At 45.7% G+C, this 21,927-nt stretch overlaps 2 protein-coding genes across 6 annotated transcripts; one reads left to right on the plus strand and one right to left on the minus strand.

The window, feature by feature from the left end:
* Positions 1 to 842: 842 nt before the first annotated feature.
* On the minus strand, positions 843 to 8,364 carry aggf1 (angiogenic factor with G patch and FHA domains 1). Of its 3 annotated transcripts, none has more exons than XM_058054620.2 (16): positions 8,224 to 8,364; positions 8,072 to 8,136; positions 7,729 to 7,920; positions 7,368 to 7,467; positions 7,100 to 7,290; positions 6,669 to 6,800; positions 6,405 to 6,587; positions 5,081 to 5,480; positions 4,717 to 4,819; positions 4,561 to 4,612; positions 4,398 to 4,499; positions 4,163 to 4,328; positions 3,881 to 3,960; positions 3,668 to 3,795; positions 2,345 to 2,444; positions 844 to 1,668 (listed from the first exon to the last, which is right to left on the minus strand). In XM_058054620.2, the coding sequence occupies exons 3-16, from the start codon at positions 7,912 to 7,914 to the stop codon at positions 1,414 to 1,416; spliced, it is 2,178 nt and encodes a 725-aa protein (XP_057910603.2). In that variant the 5' UTR covers positions 7,915 to 7,920; positions 8,072 to 8,136; positions 8,224 to 8,364; the 3' UTR covers positions 844 to 1,413. The 3 variants fall into 3 exon arrangements, with proteins under 3 accessions (XP_078654697.1, XP_057910603.2, XP_057910605.2); XM_058054622.2 differs by having other exon boundaries at positions 8,210 to 8,285; XM_078798571.1 differs by lacking the exon at positions 5,081 to 5,480 and adding an exon at positions 6,144 to 6,207 and having other exon boundaries at positions 843 to 1,668; positions 8,072 to 8,295.
* Positions 8,365 to 8,374: 10 nt separating this feature from the next.
* On the plus strand, positions 8,375 to 20,776 carry tacc1 (transforming, acidic coiled-coil containing protein 1). Of its 3 annotated transcripts, XM_058054619.2 has the most exons (15): positions 8,394 to 8,531; positions 10,505 to 11,085; positions 12,046 to 12,143; positions 13,681 to 14,950; positions 15,283 to 15,318; positions 15,560 to 15,623; positions 16,780 to 16,915; positions 17,091 to 17,149; positions 17,661 to 17,774; positions 17,857 to 17,933; positions 18,001 to 18,044; positions 18,201 to 18,364; positions 18,440 to 18,546; positions 19,422 to 19,542; positions 19,802 to 20,776. In XM_058054619.2, the coding sequence occupies exons 2-15, from the start codon at positions 10,931 to 10,933 to the stop codon at positions 19,865 to 19,867; spliced, it is 2,511 nt and encodes an 836-aa protein (XP_057910602.2). In that variant the 5' UTR covers positions 8,394 to 8,531; positions 10,505 to 10,930; the 3' UTR covers positions 19,868 to 20,776. The 3 variants fall into 3 exon arrangements, with proteins under 3 accessions (XP_078654694.1, XP_057910602.2, XP_078654693.1); XM_078798568.1 differs by lacking the exon at positions 10,505 to 11,085 and having other exon boundaries at positions 8,375 to 8,531; XM_078798567.1 differs by lacking the exon at positions 15,283 to 15,318 and having other exon boundaries at positions 8,395 to 8,531.
* The last annotated feature ends 1,151 nt before the right edge of the window (positions 20,777 to 21,927 follow it).

Genomic DNA, 21,927 nt, shown 5'->3' on the forward strand with positions numbered 1-21,927 from the left:
CTTATAGTATTATAAGGAAAATAAGTCTCATTTTAGTCGCGTAGAGTTTAAATATTACGGCAAAAATAATATCAGTTTTTAGTCGTAATACTATGAGAAGCAAACCAAAGCAGAATTGCAATTTAGACAAGTATAATATAGGAAATAAAGCTGAACCCTGCTTACCCTGATTGTCCTCCATGACCTTCAGCTTGTCAGCCGTAAAGCCGGATGTGATGTTGCCTCGGGTAAAGCGAAGATGTACATGTCAGTCACGTTGCACGGATTGCACATCTGCATTCTTAGACATCTACACACACTGTCCGCCAACAAAAGATGACATTATCACATGATAATTGATGATAATAATCTTATCAGCCGCCCTGTGGGGATCACTGTAAAGGTTTATCATGGTCCCAATGCTTGGTTTAAACAGGCTGCACTTGAAAGAACAGAGGCCCATTGTCTCAGAGAAGTAGATTGTCAGGAACCGGTCAATCCCGATCACACAAAGCCTGGGTTGCATCATCAAGCAAGAATGAATTGCCGTTTCATCTCATGCGTCACGTTTATGGAAGTTGATGCCATCCTGCCATTATGGCTGCCATCCCGCCCACGGTTAGAACAGCAATATCAGCAGCACGTTGTTTACTTGTAACATGCACGGCTGAGATGAGGGAGGAGTCTGGGGGGGGGGGGGGGTTACCTGTCAAATGTCAGAGGTTTGAGAGCAGCATTAGGAGTGAAGAAGCACAGGAGTGTTTCTATCAAGTGTGGCCAACTAGCAGCTGCGTCCACGTTTGTTGGACGACAAAGATCAAAATGGGAGGCGCTATCAGTCAGAAGGACAGCAGGCAGACCAGCAGCAACAGCGTCACGTGAGTGGAAGCAACATGTCAATGCTTTAATAGCTGTAGCGTATATACATGGGAAAACATGACCATATCCTCATCAGGTGTTGAGAGGCTGACCTAATAATTCACACATGAACTCAGATAAGGCTGCAAACTGCTGATTGGCACAAAGTGTGTGTGTGTGTGTGTGTGTGTGTGTGTGTGTGTGTGTTCATAACAGGGTACACGGCTGAATGCTTGCTAGCACCAGTAGCAGCACGACAACAGAAGCAGTGTGAGCTTCTTGGAACTTTTATGTGCAGCAGGAAAAATAAAAACACATTTTGCATTGTTACAGTCAAGTGTTGCAGTCACATGTTGCGGTCACATGTTGCGGTGCACGTCTGAGCACGCCCACAAGTTGTCTATGACCTCAGTGTGAGAAATGGAGCTCGAGTGTGTCAACATTTGCTCAGGGCGATCCACGGCCGCCACTGTGGCAGTAGTGAACTGCTGCTGGTTGGACCCTCAGAACCACGAGCGTAGAGTTGTCCATCACGGCTGAGGTCAGATCATCTTTTGGCAAACCCGCGCACGCCATTCAAGTCTGGGCGTCCGGTTGTACGCCAGTTTGAGGGTCCACGGCCTCGGTCTCTGCTTTGACCCAGGTTTTTGGGGACGCGCTGGTCTGTGTCGTGGGTGTCGGCGGCATGTCAGCCTGGCATTTGTCTGCAAATCTCTCACGCGCTTTCTCCCAATTCTTCTGGGATTTGGATCTAGTCAGAGATGCGTCGTCCAGCGACAGTGTGGCACAGGCCCCCAGTCCTGACTGGGCCTTCCTGATCTTAAGTTGAATCTAAAAACACACGAACCACAAAGCGAATGAATCCAAACCAAAAACACCACTAGTTTCCACCCTGTAAAACAATATAGTCAAAAGTTATGAACGGTACCAAAAAGGGAACCCTTCCATACATGGCGGTATCAGCATCTATAAAGGTAGAGGTAACGGTCTGCAACGGTCTGCAACGGTCTGTAACGGTATTTACATTTCAGCTTAAGGCTTCAATACGTTGCATTACAGATGCTGGGCGGCCCCTTAACTTCCAAACCCTCCCATGGAGCTTGACATGCATGTCAAAAATAGCAAAATCCGCCCTTTTGTCAGCAGCGACGTGGCCCGCAGGCATTTTCATTTTTTCTCTCCCGTTAAATTGCCAAACCAAAATAAAGGGCAATATTATGACATGGAGGAGGAGCTATAAACAGGAAAGAGAATAAAAAGCCTTTATTGTGAAGGGCATCATAGGGTTAAGGATGGGCATATTCTTCTTTTGCTATTATTTTCTATGACATAATGGGTCAATTCCTCCTCTTGACAACAACATGTATCGTATTTCCAATGGAAAAATAGTTGTACCGCCTTAGTGGTAAGGTAAAGGTAAAGGTGGACGAGTAGCGTGTTTGGCCAAAGGTTCCACTGAGATCTCAACCATACCGGCTAGCAGAAGGACTATTGGCTGGAAACTTACCGGGTCTTTCATTCCGGATCCCCCTTTTCCTAAACCCTCTCCTTTCTTCCAGCCCATCTTTTCCAGCATCTTCCTTCCTTTATTGACTTCGCTGATCTCCCTTTCAGAACAAAAAATGAACAAATGCATATTTAGTGTCTTATTATGATTAGTGACATATTACCAGGGATGATTAAGTCGTCTTATTATGATTAGTGACATATTACCAGGGATGATTAAGTCGTCTTATTATGATTAGTGACATTACCAGGGACGATTAAGTCGTCTTATTATGATTAGTGACATATTACCAGGGACTATTGTTAAGTCGTCTTATTATGATTAGTTACATATTACCAGGGACTATTGTTAAGTCGTCTTATTATGATTAGTGACATATTACCAGGGACTGTTGTTAAGTCGTCTTATTATGATTAGTTACATATTACCAGGGACTATTGTTAAGTCGTCTTATTATGATTAGTGACATATTACCAGGGATGATTAAGTCGTCTTATTATGATTAGTGACATATTACCAGGGATGATTAAGTCGTCTTATTATGATTAGTGACATTACCAGGGACGATTAAGTCGTCTTATTATGATTAGTGACATATTACCAGGGACTATTGTTAAGTCGTCTTATTATGATTAGTGACATATTACCAGGGACGATTAAGTCGTCTTATTATGATTAGTGACATATTACCAGGGACTGTTGTTAAGTCGTCTTATTATGATTAGTTACATATTACCAGGGACTATTGTTAAGTCGTCTTATTATGATTAGTGACATATTACCAGGGATGATTAAGTCGTCTTATTATGATTAGTGACATATTACCAGGGATGATTAAGTCGTCTTATTATGATTAGTGACATTACCAGGGACGATTAAGTCGTCTTATTAAGATTAGTGACATTACCAGGGACGATTAAGTCGTCTTATTATGATTAGTGACATATTACCAGGGACTGTTGTTAAGTCGTCTTATTATGATTAGTGACATATTACCAGGGACTATTGTTAAGTCGTCTTATTATGATTAGTGACATATTACCAGGGACTATTGTTAAGTCGTCTTATTATGATTAGTGACATATTACCAGGGACGATTAAGTCGTCTTATTATGATTAGTGACATATTACCAGGGACGATTAAGTCGTCTTATTATGATTAGTGACATATTACCAGGGACGATTAAGTCGTCTTATTATGATGAGTGACATATTACCAGGGACGATTAAGTCGTCTTACAATGATTAGTGACATTACCAGGGACGATTGTTAAGTCGTCTTACAATGATTAGTGACATTACCAGGGACGACGGTGGACTTACACATGAACAGAAGCAGGAGCGTCATCTTGTTGGAAAACACCCTCGCTGCCCACAGTCTGACGTCGGGACTCGGCTCGGTCCTTGTACTTTGGGTTTCTCAGGGCTTTGGCCTCTTCAAACTCGTTACTCTGAAGACAGTAAAGCATGGCCATTTGTAAACAGTGACACACGGCGCAGACGCGAGAGGGACGACCAGGCGTAGCGCCGTCTTACCTGGAGGCCATATTTGGCCTTCATCTGCTTGAGCTCCTTCTGTCTGAGCGCTTCTTTATCATCTTTGCTGAGCGTGGGCCCTGTGGTGAAGCACACACAGATGAATGACTCCAGAGTGTTGCTATGGTTGCTACATCTAATGACATGCAACCCCAGCGCCGTGTCAAAGAGTCTGCTACTACAAAAAGCATCGCTTCTGGCCGATCCTGTCCCAAAGCTATTGATAAGATGACATAAATGATTGCAGCTATGATGCATATTTTGAAAGGAAGCATTTTTCACCTGACGCCTCGTCTCTCTTGTGCTTGCTGAGGTGAGCCATCACCTGGCCCGGCTCGCAGCCATCACAGGTGTCGGTCCCTGCGTGGATGTGGAAGGACAGCACGGTCTCTCCCATCTTGACCTCATCGCCATGCGTCAGCGGGTGTGGCTCACACTTGGTTTTGGGCTGCAGAGGACGAGGAAGGACAGGAAGGTCATTCCCATGTAAACAAACACAGCGACGCAAAACGTTCACCTGTAAGATTCTGTTGCCGTTGATGACCGTTCCATTCTGACTGCCCTGGTCCACCAGCATGTAGCTCTGCTGTTGCTGGTCAAAGTAAACCTCAGCGTGGAACTGGAACCAACCAGAAGTGTCACACGCCAGGCACGTGTTGAGCGCCTATTAACAGTCATACCTTGCTAACCCCCATTTCCGCTATCCGGATTGCGTGGTCCATGTCTTTCTCTCTGCAACAGAGGGATCATGGGGTTTTTAACTAGCATCTGCTATTCGGATATGGAGATATTTGTCTCTTAAAGAAAGAACACGTGAAAAAGACGAGAGAGCACACCTGCCGATGGTGGCTGTAGTGTCGGCTGTGATGATGAATAGTGTGCCAACCTGCAGCACTGGGGATCGAACCACTGTGACTCTCACACAGGGGGGCCACAGTTCTGGGACAGGGAGAAAATGAGAGGATGATACATGCTACTAAAAATAACATAATACTACGCTTCAACACCACAACATGTAGAATCACACAAATTGAGCTAAGGCCCTCCCCTCTCATACCCGTCCTGGCACTTCAGGGGCCCCGCCCCACTATTTGAGAAGCGCTGCTGTAAGCCAATGATATGGCAAAACGGCTCATCTTATTTAACTTGGTGGTTCTAATGCCTTCCAGCGCCCCCCCCCCCCCCCCCCCCCCCCCTCACCTGCCCGACACGGGGCCTCCATCTCAGGCTGTGGGCTCTGTTTGCAGGGGGAGCTGGGAGAAGGAGACGCCGAGGCGGGAGACTCCCACTGCTCCTTCTCAGATTCTGTGAGCTCCCCCTCCTCTGGCTCGCTGTTACCATCGCTCCGAGTCGGCGACCTGCGCTCTTTCTTCCGCGACGCCGACTTGGATCGCTTCTTTTTCTTCTTTGATCTTCTCTTCTCATCGTGGCTTGAACTTTTATGCTTTTTTCTCTTTGAGGAAGATCTGTCCCTGTCCCCCTGGCGTTTGGAGTCTTTGTCTCGCGGAGACAGCTCAGAACTGCCAGATCTTTGTCGAGTTTTGCGCTTGGGTGCTTGCTGTTCATCTTCTTCCATCCTTTCCTCATTAAACAGGAGCTCCTGTCATTGGACAGTTAGCAGTGGGGTTAAACCTCATAGAGATGCCAACTGACAGCTTTGGACATCCAAAGTGATCATTTGGGAATGTACACTTTCAGTCTTCAAACGCAGTTCACCGCCGTCTCCCATTAGATGCCAAGTAAAGAGCCAGACCCTCGTAGCAGCAAAGATATTTACAAGGCTATGACACGTTGGTTAGCGCCAACAATACCGCATGCATGTTAGTTATAGCATACTAAGATGCAAGCATTTTGACATAAATAAATGTTGATGATTTGTGCTATTGCGACATTCATTGGTTTGTTTTATTTAACTTCAGATATCATAATAATGTTTCCTTAAAGTTTGTTTTCCTGCTCTTCATTTCTATTGACCAGTGTTTTACAACACTTCAACAGTAGGTGGCGGCATGCAGCAAATTAGAAAGCAACACATTTTCCTCACAGCTCAATGGCAATAATGAAAGAAAGGAAGCTAGTTTTCTTTTAGCATGACTGCTACTTCTTAGAATGCCATACTTGCTGATTTGTTCCTGTTAGCTTTCCGTTTTTGCAGATTGTCTGAGTAAGTCGCCAGGCACACCCTTTCTTGGCAAATGGCTTTCCGTTTCCTGTTTTGCAATGAATTCATGTTGTTATGCTCGTGTTGCTATAAAAAGTGTACCTCCTTTGCTGTTCCAGTTTGAGCAAATCTTCATATTAGCCAAGCAGTTAGTCAGCTTGTGCACCTGGGTCGGAGGAATAGTCTTTTAGTCAGCTAGCCTCACATTTAGCTAAAACGGGGCGACAGCATGCATTTGAAGACTGAGAGGCTGTACGACAAACAATCCATCCAATCCGTGTTTGCTAGCGGAGTAGCTCGAAGCCGGCAGTCAGCCACTGATTGTATGTAATTCCTATTTCCATGGGTGCACCTGGAACTTACCTTATCCGTGTGTTGGGATGTTTTCTTGAAGCCCCTCTTGAACCACCGGCCTTTCTTTTCACTGGTGCCATCTTCAGTTTGCACAGCAGGAACCTCAATTTTGGAATGAAACTGGTAGCGTCCACTCTCGGCATCATAGTAGTAGTAAATGCCCGTGTTGGCGTCATAGTACAGCTGGCTGACCTGAGGAGGACAAAATCACGTAGGACCAAATGAGTGGCATGACAGCTGCGTTAAAGACGGAGAGGGAACATGCCTACGGACCGAATCATAGTAGAAGCTGGTGCCGTGGTCATAGTACATCCCAGTTGTCTCGTCGAAGACAAAGCCAGTCTCTGTCATGGCTTGCTCGGCGGTGGCCCTCAACATGTCCGCAATGGACCCCGCATCGCCCTCCTGGGGGACACAAGCTTACGATAAGTAAACTATGCTCATGAGTCTGCCATTATTAGGGCAGGGTTTCTCCTGGGACTTTTTCCAACCTATGGACTACTTTTGATATGACCATGTCCCAAAGATCTAGCCCTGCTCTAAAGAGACAAAAATATATTTAGTGTATTGATAAATGTCAGCATGTACATTGTATATATTTATATCAGGGGTGCACACAATCAAAATGATCTACCTCCTCCTAAAAAACATACAATATGATCCACGAGCGGAAACCCTGCAGTACGCGGTACTACGTTAGTTACCTCTGCTCTGACTACCACGCTGCTGTCAGGTTGACCCGACACGTCACCGGCCTCTGCGTGTTCCGCTGTCGGAACCTCTGCTGTTTCACCTCCACCAGCTGCGTCGACCGCTGGAGTGACCTCCTGACTTTCCTGGGAGACCACGGCCTCGGTATTCTGATAGTAGTCAGCATAGTAATAGTTGTAATAGTCTGGAAAGAAACGGCAATGTTGTGAGACCATGGAGCTGGACAGAAAACTGTGCTGTAAATAGTCGCTGTCAACTCACCTGTTTCAGTCCACACATATTCTTCTGTCTGACTTTCTGTGTGAACTTTGTCTTTAGTTTTTTTCTTCCACTCGTGGATCTCGGCACTCAGTTGGTCAACCTGGAACATAGAATTTTTCATGCTGTCATGCTATTCATTTAGCAGTATACTCATTGTTGTGGTTGCGATTTGCATTGGTGGCCAACTACTGCATCATACTGGGAAGGAGTGCAATCTTCGGTCGGTGTGATGCATGCGGTGCAGTTCTACAACAATGCAAACCACATTCACGGTAATCATTCACGCCCGGCAGAATTGAAGTAGATTGTGCAGATACATATTAAAGTATTAGTCGTATTCCTAACAACGCATCTCAAATACCTGTTTCCTCAGATCTTCATTGTAGCTCTCGGTGCTCCTCTGCAGTCTCTCGGAGTTGGTCAACTGCTTGTGCAACTTGGCCAGTTCGGCTTTGCACTCCTCCAGCTCCTCTTTCAGGGCCTCCACCTTAAGACGGAGCTCGGTCACTTCACACCCGCAGTCCTTTCCCGCAACCTCGTCCTGCATCGTCAACTGACAGAAACCACTCGGTTTGCGTGTATATCAGCGAAATGTGATGCAAAGCAAGGGTTCGCGTTACTTGGGAGAAGAAAGACGGTAGAAAAGAAGGCATCGCGTCTTTCATTCATTAGCACTTAGCACCGCTCGGGAGAGACAGCCTCACCTTTTCCTCGGTTTCCGCCTCGTCTTAAAGCCTAAATGTCCATAGAGGAGGGAACATGAGCCAACCTGAAAGTTGAACATAAATATCTCGTCATGGCCCCGTTTATATATTCCCAGCACATTGGACATGTTTAATTACAATTAGACAGTTACACTTAAAACCGTGAGGATGTTGACAGACAACGCTGTAACCGCCCGCCATTAACTAACATGTAAAAAAAACTGCCTCACGGCGGAAGTGCTTCTTCTTCGGGGTCGGCGGACTTCCGTTTCCGCCACCGAAGGCGAGTGAATAAACAGGGCTTTGATCGCCATCTCTCGTGCAGCTGTGGTGATGCGAATGCAGGTTATAATCCGGTCTTTGTCGGCTGTCACTCTCAATCAGCAGGTTGTTTCACTTTTACGAATTCGTGGTCTTTAATCAACTCGTCAAATAGTATGACATTTCTTCATGAACTTCGGTAAGTGTCAAATTAGCCCGGGGGATAGAAGGCGGTACTCCGGTGTCGTTAAAGTTAGGTCGAAATCATATAACATCAACAGGTATACGTGTGTGAAGTATTCCAAAAGTACAAGAAGACAATATCCAATGAAGTATGTGAAGTATTCCAAAAGTACAAGAAGACAATATCAAATGGTTAAACGAGAAACTGCACCGCATTCATTGTCATCAACCGTTTTACTGTCTTACCACGAGAGGCCGCTGTGGTACACATTCTGCCATTTGCGTGTCAAAGTGAAAGCACGGGTGCTTTCCAGCAGGCCTTGTCTAGCTTCTGTCAGTCTGCACTTTTTATTGGTGGTGCAATACTTTATTGTACCACTTCATGTCCATTTTGCCCGAGTGCAGCTCATATCTATCCACAATGATCTGTTGAGTGACAGGAGTAGTATCTACACAGGTTCTTGGTTGGGGCTTCTTTCCAAGATGTTATTGTTTGTCGACGCTGATCCATTGTACATTTTTATGGTGCCAGTGTCAATTATCATACCGCAGATACAGCATAAAGCGAATGTGCCTGCCTGGAGTTACTGTGCAGGCAATATTGTTTGAAACTTAGACTGGTGAATATGTCATTTGTCTGCTGAGGAAAAGTCACAATTGACAGAAGGTCAAATACTTTGTGAAAAACTGTATTTTCCCAGTTCCTCCCACAACACGGTATTTGAAACATGAGCCTCTTTTGAGTTGTGTACAGATCCTACTGCAGTTCCAGACTTCTTGGCAAAGCTACGGAGGCTACAGCAGTGGTGCTAGCACAGCTTTTAAGGCCTGGGTGGTCTTCTCTCTCAAGCACACATCAATGCACCCGCACGGCTGCCTTATGCCACCTCCTAATGTTCATGGCTGCCATTTCTAGACAAGAAAAACACAGGCCGGGACACCAGAGTAAAGTCACCAATTGATCCTGACTTTCCAGTAATTGCAGCTCCAGACGATCAGCCTGGAAGCAAATGCATGCCTCTGCAGACCCAGAGGGTAAATAATGACTCCACCCTCCCAACGTGGAGCCTCTAAAGGAGCCACGTGTGCCTCTGCTCAGCCATGGAAAATTGTGTGACAGGAGCTGATACGCGGCTAAACACTGGCGGTTTATTATTATACTTAGAATACTCCTCACGTATACTTCTGTCTATAAGTGCATTGCAATAGGTGGCAGGTACCGCAGGACGTCTCCCCAGTACTCGTGGAAATATGGTAATAACTTATACGTATAATCCATTCCAGGATGCCTGATGTGAAGATTCTCAACTGTGTACAAGTGTAAAAATAAGCTAGCTGCTGTACAATACTACATACAGTAAAACTGAAATCCGATTGATGACAGTTGACTGATCAATAGAGATTGCTGAAGGCAAGTCATGGATGGCACTGTCCTCGTGTACAAGTGTAAAAATAAGTTATTTGCTGTTAGTAGTAATACTCTATTGCATGCATACCTGTGTTTTTGACCAGTAAACGTTCTGCTTTTTTTGTACTGAGCAGCCAGGACTGTTGTGGAAGCCTTGCAAAGTCAGGCCAAGCAGGGTGGTGGTATTTTACAGCAAAAGACGGCCACAATACTACAGAAATGGAGTATTTAGTCAGAATGTGAGTGACAATGTCTTGCATTCATGCAACTCCCTGCATGTGGGGGTTTAATGCCGATGTCAAGCATGAAGCTCAAGACCAACCAAACGAAGTCAGGTGGATTTATTGAGATGATCCGATAGAACTGGTCGCTCCAGTCTATCACATGAGAGACAGTTCACTGTGACGCAGCCTCGGGGGCCAGGGGGTGGGGGTGGGGGTGCAGAGACTGCTTTTAGGTACAGCCCCACATTCCTAACCTCTCCCTGGGTTACAAATGAGGAGCCCGTGCTTTGGAGCTCCTCCTCTTCCTCCCTCACTGTTTGTTCTCCAACTCCCTCCTCCTCCTCCCTTGCTTCACAGAGAGGAACAGCAAGCTGACGGTTCATACCATTCTCCAACCACAGGGGAACACATGAGCTGAGTGAAGAGGATCTACATCCATTTCTGTTCTGCGAGCTCGCTGCCCCCCCCCCCCACTGCAAAAGCCTGGTGTGGGGGCTGGAGGGCGTTGTAGGAAGAGGAAAGAGCCGTTATTCGAGGACCAGCTGATCAGGGCACAGGCAAAGAGTCGGGGGGTGGAGGTGAACACCCTCCCCAAGGGGATGGCTTTTGACTTTGGTTTGTAGGAAAGACATGGTTCCTTCCGCAAATGGAACCCATGTGAAGAAAGAAGCTTCATAGGATGACGTGACAGCACTGGGGAGGAATTTAAAGAGGAACAAGAAGCCAAAAGGGATCTGCCCAGTGAGCTACCCGGTGACCAGCATTGAGTCGTCACCAAGAGAGATGTCCTGGTTGTCTCCTGTGTCCTGGGCCAAATGGACCTGGACGGCGGTGCGAGGGGGCGAGGAAGGAGAGGAAGAGGAGGGGTGTGAGAGGGTGCAGGGTGGGCAGCAAAGGGAAGAGGATGATGATGATGAAGAGCGATCTCAAGGCTGCAGGCAAGGAATCTTTTGGACACTTGTGATGAGTGTACTGGCATGTGTTTGTGTGCACACGTGTGTGTGTGTGCGTGTGTGTGCGTGTGTTGGAGGAAGAATGACAAATACTGAAAAAGCATCCACAATTTTCTTCCATGTGGACTTTTTTGATGTCATTTGATTGGCTGTGGTTTCTTAACCCTCCATCAGAGATAGTTAAATGAGGCGATGTGCACACAAGCATGACGTGCTGGGGGCCTGGGGGCCTTGATCCTCTGGTCTATTGGAGCATATTATTTGGATGATGCTGTTTTAAGAAGAAAGCATGGTTAAATAGAACAGATGTCTTTATTTGTTAACCGGTCACATCAACTGTTCATACCACGGTGATGCCAACCTCATATTTGAAACGTTGGAGTAAAATGCTCTGCTTTTCAACGCAAACGTTATTCAATGCAGTGAATGTGACAGGAAGACTGTAGGTTGCCATTTCCTGTTTTTGTCTTGCCTGCATTGACTTCCTCCCTGAGTCAAGTCAGAGTTGTTGTCCTACACACTGCAACCTTTTTGTTGTCATGTCAGTAAAAGCGTTTGAGTCTGCCTGGCCATGGGGTAGCCTTGTAGACTTGGAGCCTTGACTTAACATGGGAACATACTTTTTAGTCCTAGAAATGATACAGCCTGTTATCTTGGGGTCCAATAAGGAGACACAGTCGTGTGAACACCCAAAATTGCAGCAGCTGTGTTGTACAGATGTGGACAATTGGTTTCCACTATGACGCAGTCCAGTATTGGTTTCTCACTGGTGATGGTTTTTTTCAGACGAGGTAACGAATCATCCATACAAAAGATTCTAATGTGTTTCTCTCATCTAATTCATATCGGTTCTTTGTGTGTGACTTCCTCGGCCTGATAGTTCTGTCAATCGTCATATTTGCAATTATTCCAAAGCTTCCTTTCCCCCCCTCTTGTTTACCTCAGCTCTGACTCCGATGGCCATTTTGACACCCCTGAAGCAGCCACTCCTGTCCGCGGGCCACCAACCGTCCAGGGCGAGCTGGAGAGTGGCAACAAAACAGGTGAGGCTCTAAAAGAATTGAGAGGCTGCGGGTATTTCTTTTTGTGAAAGTATCACAGCGTCCCCTCCTGGAGGTCACCATGGTAACAGGAGGTTACTGGAAATGTTTGACATCATACTACTTTTAATGGCACTTGGAGGCCTGAATCTCCTCCACCGCAGTCCATGAACCGTGCACGTGGTGGATCATGTTGTGTGTAATTGGATCCACATGGAATGTACCTGCCTCCTGCATTCCTGCTGTTATTAAGGAATACCCGCCTTTCCTGACCCCCGTACGTTATCTCTACGGCATCATGCTGAGGTATGCACCAAGGGCTTGGTGGATGCATTTGGATTCTGGTGGGTTTGGTGAAAGTGCAGACATTGTAATCACGAAACGCCAAGAGGCGGAGCCTGTGGCAGAGTGTGGGAACGGCCTTCACACTGGAATTCAACAGGTTAAACAAAAGCTTCAGTTCACGGTTCCGGAGGAGGGGACGGGGGGCCCCACCTTCATTTAGCTTGTTTCCAAACAGTTTGACCACATCCACTCATGTACCGTGGAGGTCTGACACTTGGAATCCCGTCAAGCAGCTACTGCCACATTTTTCCATACGACGCCATTGCACGGCTAAGGCAGTGCACTTTCCCTACTGAGTCACACGGGTACGTTTTCTTAGCATCTCAAGATATAATCTTGCTAAACATGCTGCGTCCTTGTACATCCAAACATGGTAACATAGTTTTTACAGTAGAAGAATCAACTGCACTATACCAGTTTATACTATTTTGGTTGTTTTTTTGAATGGGCAGTACTAACACACCATAATATTTATACCCGCAAAAACGATTATCAACGGAAAACCTTCCATAAGAAAGACCTTTATTATATTTCATAGACTTATTAGACATAGCTTTATTGATCCACATGCGTTGCGGTAGCTCAAAAAGAAAAACACTCTTCAATCAAATGCAGTGCGACATGAATAAAATAAAAAGAATATAAGACAAACAAGATTTGCATATTTACAAATAGTGAGTAAAAGTAAATTGGCACTATATGCCAGGTAGGACATCAATAATTATGTTCTGAATGATATTTTGCAGAGCGGTGAGGTATCGTAGCAGGGTGTGGTCATGTTTAGATGGATTTCCATGGGAGGAGCAAAAATATTTAGAAACTACTGGCAGGCTGGTGACTCAAAGTAGGCCGTGCTGTCTCCTAGCAACATAATATTACATAATATTACATGAGGCAACTGTGACAGGCCCACTAAAATATGTTGATGTGCGTCTCTCCAGGCTAAGACGCCATCAAAGCGGTCGCTCTCGTCACGTACGTCTAGCTTGTTTTTTGAGTTAGCATTGTGGAATGTGCTTGGTTGCTTTGATTGTGACAGCCCTCCTGTCGCGGCCTGGCGTTACCATAGCAACAGCAGCAAGTGGCACCGTGGGCAGGCTAGCGACTTGCTCTCCGAGAACCAATGAGGTATCAGGCACATCTGAGGTCTGATCTGATTGGAGACATGCACACTTGTTCATTTGTTTGTGTCCAGATGTGGAGCAGGATGAGCAGCTGATGGTTACAGCACCAGCTGGGGACGACGGACATTTGCTCTTCCACAACATGGGTCAAGATGAAGACCCGCTGGAGATGAACACCAGCCACCTAGGAGCACAAAATGGCAGCCCGTCAGCCCCCGTAGACTCTGAGCCCATCTTTGATTCATTCTCAGAGACACTTGTTCCCGGAGTGGAGAAATGTCCAGTTCTCTGGACAGATGTACCCTGCGACGAGACACTGGTTCCAGAAGTCAGAAAATGCACAATTCCATCACCAGAACCACCTTTTGCTCCAGCTTCTCATACTGGTCTTGCGATAGACTCGGTCCAAATCAGTGAAGCTGAACTTCACCCTGCCGCCAATCTCCCAGAAGGGAAACCTCTTCACAACAATGTTGACATCAAGCAATCACTTGAGTCTAGCTCAAAAACTACAACACGCAAATCTAAACCTCCATCCTTGGAGATAAAGGACACACCTAGGGAGGAAGTGCAATCAAATGAGGAACAAGATCTTGTCCCCAAAGCCTCTTACAATTTTGACCCCGACCGTTTGGATGACAGCTTTAATCCTTTCACCAGTGGAGGATCCAAAATCCAGAACTCTCCGCCACCATGCGGAACAAGAACTTTCCCCAGACTGGAGCCCATTGGTAGCTCCCTGCCAGTAGAAGAAGACGGCGCAGCAGCAGAATCAGCAACGGAGTCAACGTTCAAGGCAAAATCTGTGATGCTGGAGTTGGATGTGGATGAGAGGGCAGTCAGCAAGCCGCCTCCAAAGAAGTTAGGACAGAGAAAGACAACCAGCAAAGTCAAGAAGCAAGTGAAGCCCAAAGCGCCAGAGACATCCTGCCAACCTGCACCAGAACCTACAAAATCGGAAGCACTTTCTGAAACTCATCTCTCAGTTTCAGACTCAAGCGTGCCTCTAAACCTGGATGACGTTCCCATTCCTCGGAAGGGAACATACAACTTTGACCCCAGTCAGTGGGATGACCCCAACTTCAACCCATTTGGGAGCAACAGCAAGGTGAGCGCTTCTCCGGTGCTCCCCAAAGGCTCCTACACCTTCGACCCAGACACTTTTGAGGACTCTGCGGACCCTTTCAAGCCCTCTAAAACCCTGAACAATGTGGACGTGTCCCGTTGCTCCCCCGTGCCAGAGAAGAACGTGAAAGACGGAAGCCAACAGAAAGCAGAGCACCCAGAAGGAGAGAAGAAAGTTGGGCAGATGACCAAGAAAAGCAAAGCGAGGACGGACAAGTAAGTTAGCTGCTAAATGACGGGGGACCACCTTCTCTCTAAAGATGCTTTGGGATGGAACAGTATCAGCTAATCTGACTCAATCTATTGTTGACATCCCCTAGTGATGCCGCTGCGTAGCAAACATGGAACCTTCAGTTAGATTTCGCCTGTTCAGAAGCAGCTTTTAGCTTTTTAGCTTTTCCACCAGAAATGGTCTGCTTGTCAAGCTAAAAGACCTTTGGTCATTCACTCGCTCTTCTGTGTCTCGACCCTGATTCAAATCACTCTTCATCCTTCCTTCTTCCTTCTTTTTCGCCTACTTCTGTCTGCTTTTGTCCACTACTCCTCAGGACATCTGAACAAGTCAAGTTTCTCTGTTTTCTGTTGTAAGTACTACTACTACTGTTAGTCTACTACCACTCCTCTTTACACATGCTTGAAGCCCAATAGTCTCATCATGGTCCATGCTGTCAAACAATAGCGTCTTCCTAAGGTTTAATGTGACCTTATTCATCAGCATTTCCACCCCCCCCCCAAAGGCCACTTACAGTTATGTTATGTTATAGTGCTTACAGTTATGGGCACAATATTTCAGTAAAAACATTGTGACCATTTTATGTCTCCTAGGAACCCGTGTAAAGCTGAGAAACTTGATGAGAGCCAGTCACTGATGCAGGATATGTGCCAACAGGTAATTGGATCGTTTCTTAGCGTGCCCGTGAGTCCCAGATGAAATGTTTTACCTTACCTACCACGTCCATTATTTAGCAGAATAAGAACACCTCTGAATAAGAACACAATAACCTTTAGTGGGGTCAGTTTAGTGGGTTCAGATTCACATTCCTTTATTGAAGGCAGAGAAGGTTTGTCCCAAAGGGAGCGTGACTGATGATGAAGTCATGTATCAAAAAGGTATGGTAACGCTGTTACCTTGACTCCATCACTCGGGTATGGTAACGCTGTTACTTTGACTCCATCACTTGGGTATGGTAACGCTGTTACTTTGACTCCATCACTTGGGTATGATAATGCTGTTACATTGACTCCATTGCTCGGGTTTGGTAACACTGTTACCTTGACTCCATCACTTGGGTATGGTAATGCTGTTACCTTGACTCCATTGCTCCGGTTTGGTAACGCTGTTACCTTGACTCCATCACTTGGGTATGGTAACGCTGTTACCTTGACTCCATCACTTGGGTATGGTAATGCTGTTACCTTGACTCCATTGCTCGGGTATGGTAACACTGTTACCTTGACTCCATCACTTGGGTATGGTAATGCTGTTACCTTGACTCCATTGCTCGGGTATGGTAACGCTGTTACCTTGACTCCATCACTTGGGTATGGTAATGCTGTTACCTTGACTCCATTGCTCGGGTTTGGTAACGCTGTTACCTTGACTCCATCACTTGGGTATGGTAATGCTGTTACCTTGACTCCATTGCTCGGGTATGGTAACGCTGTTACCTTGACTCCATCACTTGGGTATGGTAATGCTGTTACCTTGACTCCATTGCTCGGGTATGGTAACGCTGTTACCTTGACTCCATCACTTGGGTATGGTAATGCTGTTACCTTGACTCCATTGCTCGGGTATGGTAACGCTGTTACCTTGACTCCATCACTTGGGTATGGTAATGCTGTTACCTTGACTCCATTGCTCGGGTTTGGTAATGCTGTTACCTTGACTCCATCACTTGGGTATGGTAATGCTGTTACCTTGACTCCATTGCTCGGGTTTGGTAACGCTGTTACCTTGACTCCATCACTTGGGTATGGTAATGCTGTTACCTTGACTCCATTGCTCGGGTTTGGTAACGCTGTTACCTTGACTCTGTGCCCAGGAAGAGGAGGTGGTGGTTCAGACCCCTGAGATCTCGCAGCGAGTTCACCACGCCACCGATGAGGAGAAGCTGGCGTCCACTGGCATCGTGGGTCCAACAACAGACGGCCATGAGCAGAAAGAAGAGTCTGAATGCAGTAAGGAATCCGGCCAAAAAAACAGATGCTATGTTTTCAAACCGTCATTTTTTGGCAGGACAAAGCTATAGCTATTGAGAGCTTTTATAGAGCTATTATAGATTTGGCATACTAGCACCACTGGCGGTAGCCACTGCGGATTCAACTCTATTGAACTCTTTGTTTCCCAACAAAGATCCTGAGACCAAGATGGTGGCCCACGAAGACCTGAAGACTACTTTGAAAGATGATACCGTAAGTTGCATATTTTACTTTGCATAGTTTACCTCTCCTAGGAAGTACAAACAACACAGACCACATTTGCTTTTGATGAACATCTTTGGATACTGAAACCTTGAATCATTTTTTATGCAATGGTTGTTTGTTTATATGCGCCGTACCATTGGCTGGCCACCAGTCCAGGGTGGACCCCGCCTCTCGCCCAAAGACAGCTGGGATAGGCTCCAGCATACCCGCGACCCGAGTGAGGATAAGCAGTAGAAAATGGATGGATGGATACTCGTAACCTGTCCAGCCCTTTGGACAAGTAGTACCTGCAAGGGAAATGGGATACTTCTCCCGTTGCAAATGTATGTTTAACTTTATTGACGATGTTTTAAAGTTAGTCATATTTGGGGCAGCCGGACCCCAGTAGGAGGGGTAGAAGAATGGGAGAGAGAGAGGAGAAGAGTGGGACAGAGGGAGACAACCACCAAAATAGGACTATTGGATGGGACGGTATTCATGTGTTTTCTGGATGTTCCAGTGTGAGGAGACATCCGTGTGCGGCAGAGCTACAGATACAGAGGTGCCGTCTCAGGACAAATTTCCTCTGAGTGAAATGGACAAGGCTGCTGTGCTCACGCTCATCAGAGAGGAGGTACGTTACTCCCTCTGGAGGAGGCATCAAGCTACACTTCATCACTTTTATCTTCATCTCCATGCCCTTTTCCTCTCCTCAGATCATCACAAAAGAGATTGAGGTCGGTGAGTGGAAGAGGAAGTATGAGGAGAGCAGAGCTGAGGTTCTGGAGATGAGGTAGGGAACAGAAATAATCTGCCAATGAATTTAGATTGCTCACTTTTTGTCTTCTGTCCTGTCCCAGGACAATTGTTGCAGAGTATGAAAAGACGGTTGCACAGATGATTGGTGAGTTAGTGCCACCTAGTGGTTGCACGTGGGTATTTATTTTGTCAGGATGGCACAGCCATTGCCTCGCCTTTCTCTGTGACGTCACAACTAAACACTCAGCCAAAATGTTTGTGTCCATTTGTTCTCTCAACAACGTTGTCGTCTTTGGTGCAGAGGATGAACAGCAGCAGAAGACACTGTCGTCCACCAAGTCGGTCAGGCAGATGACTCTGGAAAGGGACCAGGCCCTGGCTGACCTCAACTCTGTGGAACGCTCCTTCGCTGACCTCTTCAGGAGGTATGAAAACATGAAGGGGGTCCTGGAGGGCTTCAAGAAGGTAAGATGTTGGCTCGTGCTTCCTGAAGACACGGCCAGATCGCCATACATGCATCCTCTCTGTCTGTCTCTCCAGAATGAGGAAGTGCTGAAGAAGTGCGCACAAGATTACTTGACACGCATCAAGCAGGAGGAGCAGCGTTACCAAACCCTCAAAGTTCATGCGGAGGAGAAGCTGGATAGGTGAGTGACGCGTATTATATTTAGGCAACGTCTGGCCAAACCGAGACAACGTCTGGCTCTCCGAACACACATGGATGTGCAAAGTGCGGCTCAGGGGCCATCTGTGGAGTGTGGCTCAATGCAAAAGTAAACAAATCAAGAAAATCAACAAAACCTAGCAAAAGCACAAAAATGTCGAAAATTGCATAATGTAACTAGAAAAAGCTCAAACGTGGATACTAGTGAAACGTAGTAGTAGCTAGTACCAATTGCCTGTGATGCATCACTAACGCCACATGTCACGATTCCACAACTTTACAGAGTAAACATTCCACCCTCAGCCATCCCTGTGTGGAGTTTGCATGTTCTCCCCGCGCATGCGTGACTTTTCTCCGGGTACTCCGCTTTCCTCCCCATTCCAAGAACATGTTCGCTTCATTGCCCCCCCCCCAAATTGTCCATAGGTATGAATGTGGGTGGGAATGGTTGTTTGTCTATATGTGCCCTGGGATTGGCTGGCCATTTCCTAATGGATGAATATTGTTTGTCTAGTTATATTTGATGTATTGTATTGTAGTTTTCTTGAAATGAACGGTCTGGTCTTGTCGTCTACTTGGTAGTATACTGTGTACTTCCCTCAGCATTTTGACTACAAATCAGCACTGCAGTGAAATGTCCTTTGAGACTTAGCAGTGCAGTCCTATCCCAAGAGTAGAGGGATGAAACCTACTCCAAGCTACTCTAAAGCCGTGATATTATAAGGGAAATGTTCTTTCACTTCCTGTTCAGGAATTTTATTCTTGCATTCAGATTTTGTCTTGTATTGTGGCTACTCATTTTTTGCACTACAAGTCACTCACTTGTGTGTGTGTGTGTTTGTGTGTGTTTTGTAACAGGGCCAATGAGGAGATAGCGCAGGTACGTGCCAAGGCCAACGCGGAGGGCGTTGCACTCAATGCCAGCCTGAGGAAGGAACAGATGAAGGTGGACTCGCTTGAAAGAGCCGTCCTTCAGAAGGTAAGATTTTACAATGACTAATTATGCTGTTGGGCATATTGTGGATTAGTGGTTAGCATGTTAGCCTCACAGGAAGTTGAAAGTTTGAATCTCTGTTTGGGGCGGCCGTGCTGTAGAGGACCTCCACTATAGAAGACATCTAGTGCAGATGGATGGCATGATATATTTCCATTCAACACCAGGGGGCAGCATTTGATTGAGTAACTGAAACCAGAGTGGTCCTTGTATCAGCAACATGATTGTCTTCGTCTCTAAACAGAACCAGGAGATCGAGGAACTCACCAAGATCTGCGATGAGCTTATTGCCAAACTGGGAACTGAATAAGCCACAAGACCCCTCAGGACCCCGCAGGATCCCGCAGGACCCTCAAGACCAAAAGAGACCGGTCAAAGTACCATGCCGTATTTGCTGTATTTTACTTAAACTGACTGGACATCTGTTTGGCTTACCTCATAAATATTGATTCGGAGCAGTGATCAATATTAAATGATTATGATATTTGTAAGAGCTGAAGATGTATTGGATTGGATGAAGGATATCGCCGTAATGTACATTGGTTTACTTCTTTCCTCCGCCCTTTTTTACATTCAGCAATATGTACTGCTGAGTTGTTGTCACAGAATGGGAGTTATGAAGTTATGAAATGATAGCACCAAAATGTGTTGAATCATTTCATCCGAGCACTTACAGGAAGAGGATTGAACCTCCACATCCAGTTAAACGCTTCAATGTATCATGGTTGTCCGACGGCGATGCTGTGTTGGCCAATGTTGTCGCTCCCGTGTAAAGATGTTCCATCTTTTATCTGAGTCCAATTCAAATGTGCCTTCATGTTGTCTAGTTTGTACAAATAGAGGAAGTCATGCAGTTGTCTCTGTGGCCAAAGTGAACATCTCGCACACCCATCCCATGATGTAAGGGGGACTTGAACATGTTCTAGCATTGATGATTGATGGCATTCTCGGGTCTGATTCACCCCGAGGGAACATGCAGGGGCAACAAACGTCTGTCATAGAAGCACAAATCCATTGCCAAAATGATGCTATTTCTTGCAATTGAAGGTGCAAATCCATGTTACAGTACAACCTGTACGTTTTATATTCTTAAAAAAAGACATTTATGCTTTATTTTGCTCATAATATTTGTAAATGGAAATACAGTACCGCTATACTCAGATTGGATGTCAACTGCTATATTTTGTGCATTCCCAAATAAAGAGTTATTGTTTTACTGCCGAGTAGTATGGACCGTCTGCTTTTACCTCCATCCGGTTATCCATATACAGTACATATTGTACGATATGTACTTGATATCAACCTTTTTATTGCCATAATGGGTCATTGCTGTTCTCTTTTACTGTCACTGCAGACAACCAGCATTGACTTTTTAGGAAACACGTCATTAGTGGACTCTTAGTGGATTTTGTTTGTCAGTGTACTTCTAAGTGCTCTGCCTCTTCTAAGTGCTCTACCTCTTCTAAGTGCTCTACCTCTTCTAAGTGCTCTACCTCTTCTAAGTGCTCTACCTCTTCTAAGTGCTCTGCCTCTTCTAAGTGCTCTACCTCTTCTAAGTGCTCTACCTCTTCTAAGGGCTCTACCTCTTCTAAGGGCTCTACCTCTTCTAAGTGCTCTACCTCTGCCTCAGCGTCTTCTTCAGCGTAGCCTAGCTTATCCTTCTGTGTGAAGACAAGATGAATTCTTTGAGATGTGGTCTACTTGTGTCTCATCCAGCCTGAATAAACTAGAGCAGGGATTTTCAACCACTGTGCCGCGGCACACTAGTGTACCTTTAGAAACCGTCAGGTGTGCCGTGAGGAATTATCCAATATCACTTTTTATAATTAACATTTATTAATCATCATTTGCAAATATTATGTCAATAGCTATGAATATATGGACCCAAATATTCCAATTGCATTTGGTTTATTTGCTCAAACAGGGGTGGAATATTCCTTTAACCAATCCCATTGAGGTATTTTGTACCCGCTCAAACGGAAAGTTGTCAGGGTGCGTTTTTTCTTCTTCTGTTGTTTATTGGCGGTTGGCAAGCAGCTTTCGGTGTGCATTAGCGCCATCTGTGAAACAGAATCTAAACCCTTCTATACTTTATTCACAAGTCCAGTTTTATTAAAAAAGAAAATATATATCTATATAAAACATGTCCTGAGTTTAATTATAAAATATTAGCAAGATTGAATTTGATCTTTTCCTGTTTAAATTGATCCCGGGTGCGTTCTTTCAGCGCATGCTCAGATATGACGTAAAACGCAGATCCAGACGTTCTTCACTTTTAAAAATGGAGGCCAGCAATCGGCATTGGACTGCTAAGCAAAGTTTGTTTTTCATTCTAACTAAATTTCAAGACTGGACAGACGAAAAACTGGC

This window comes from Doryrhamphus excisus, linkage group LG18, assembly GCF_037039965.1.
Source record: "Doryrhamphus excisus strain RoL-2023G ecotype Guam linkage group LG18, RoL_Dexc_Guam_v1.1, whole genome shotgun sequence".
NCBI classification, from domain to species: Eukaryota; Metazoa; Chordata; class Actinopteri; order Syngnathiformes; family Syngnathidae; genus Doryrhamphus; species Doryrhamphus excisus.

Excerpts from the sequence above, each read along its gene's own strand:
- aggf1 (XM_058054620.2), bottom strand. The coding sequence starts at position 7,914 with ATGCAGGACGAGGTTGCGGGAAAGGACTGCGGGTGTGAAGTGACCGAG. Across the intron at positions 7,468-7,728 it reads ATGAAGATCTGAGGAAACAG|GTTGACCAACTGAGTGCCGA; the intron begins GTATTTGAGATG and ends TCTATGTTCCAG. Across the intron at positions 4,820-5,080 it reads GGAGGCCCCGTGTCGGGCAG|AACTGTGGCCCCCCTGTGTG; the intron begins GTGAGGGGGGGG and ends TCCCTGTCCCAG.
- tacc1 (XM_058054619.2), top strand. The coding sequence starts at position 10,931 with ATGTCCTGGTTGTCTCCTGTGTCCTGGGCCAAATGGACCTGGACGGCG. Across the intron at positions 12,144-13,680 it reads GGAGAGTGGCAACAAAACAG|ATGTGGAGCAGGATGAGCAG; the intron begins GTGAGGCTCTAA and ends GTTTGTGTCCAG. Across the intron at positions 16,916-17,090 it reads GAAAGAAGAGTCTGAATGCA|ATCCTGAGACCAAGATGGTG; the intron begins GTAAGGAATCCG and ends TTCCCAACAAAG.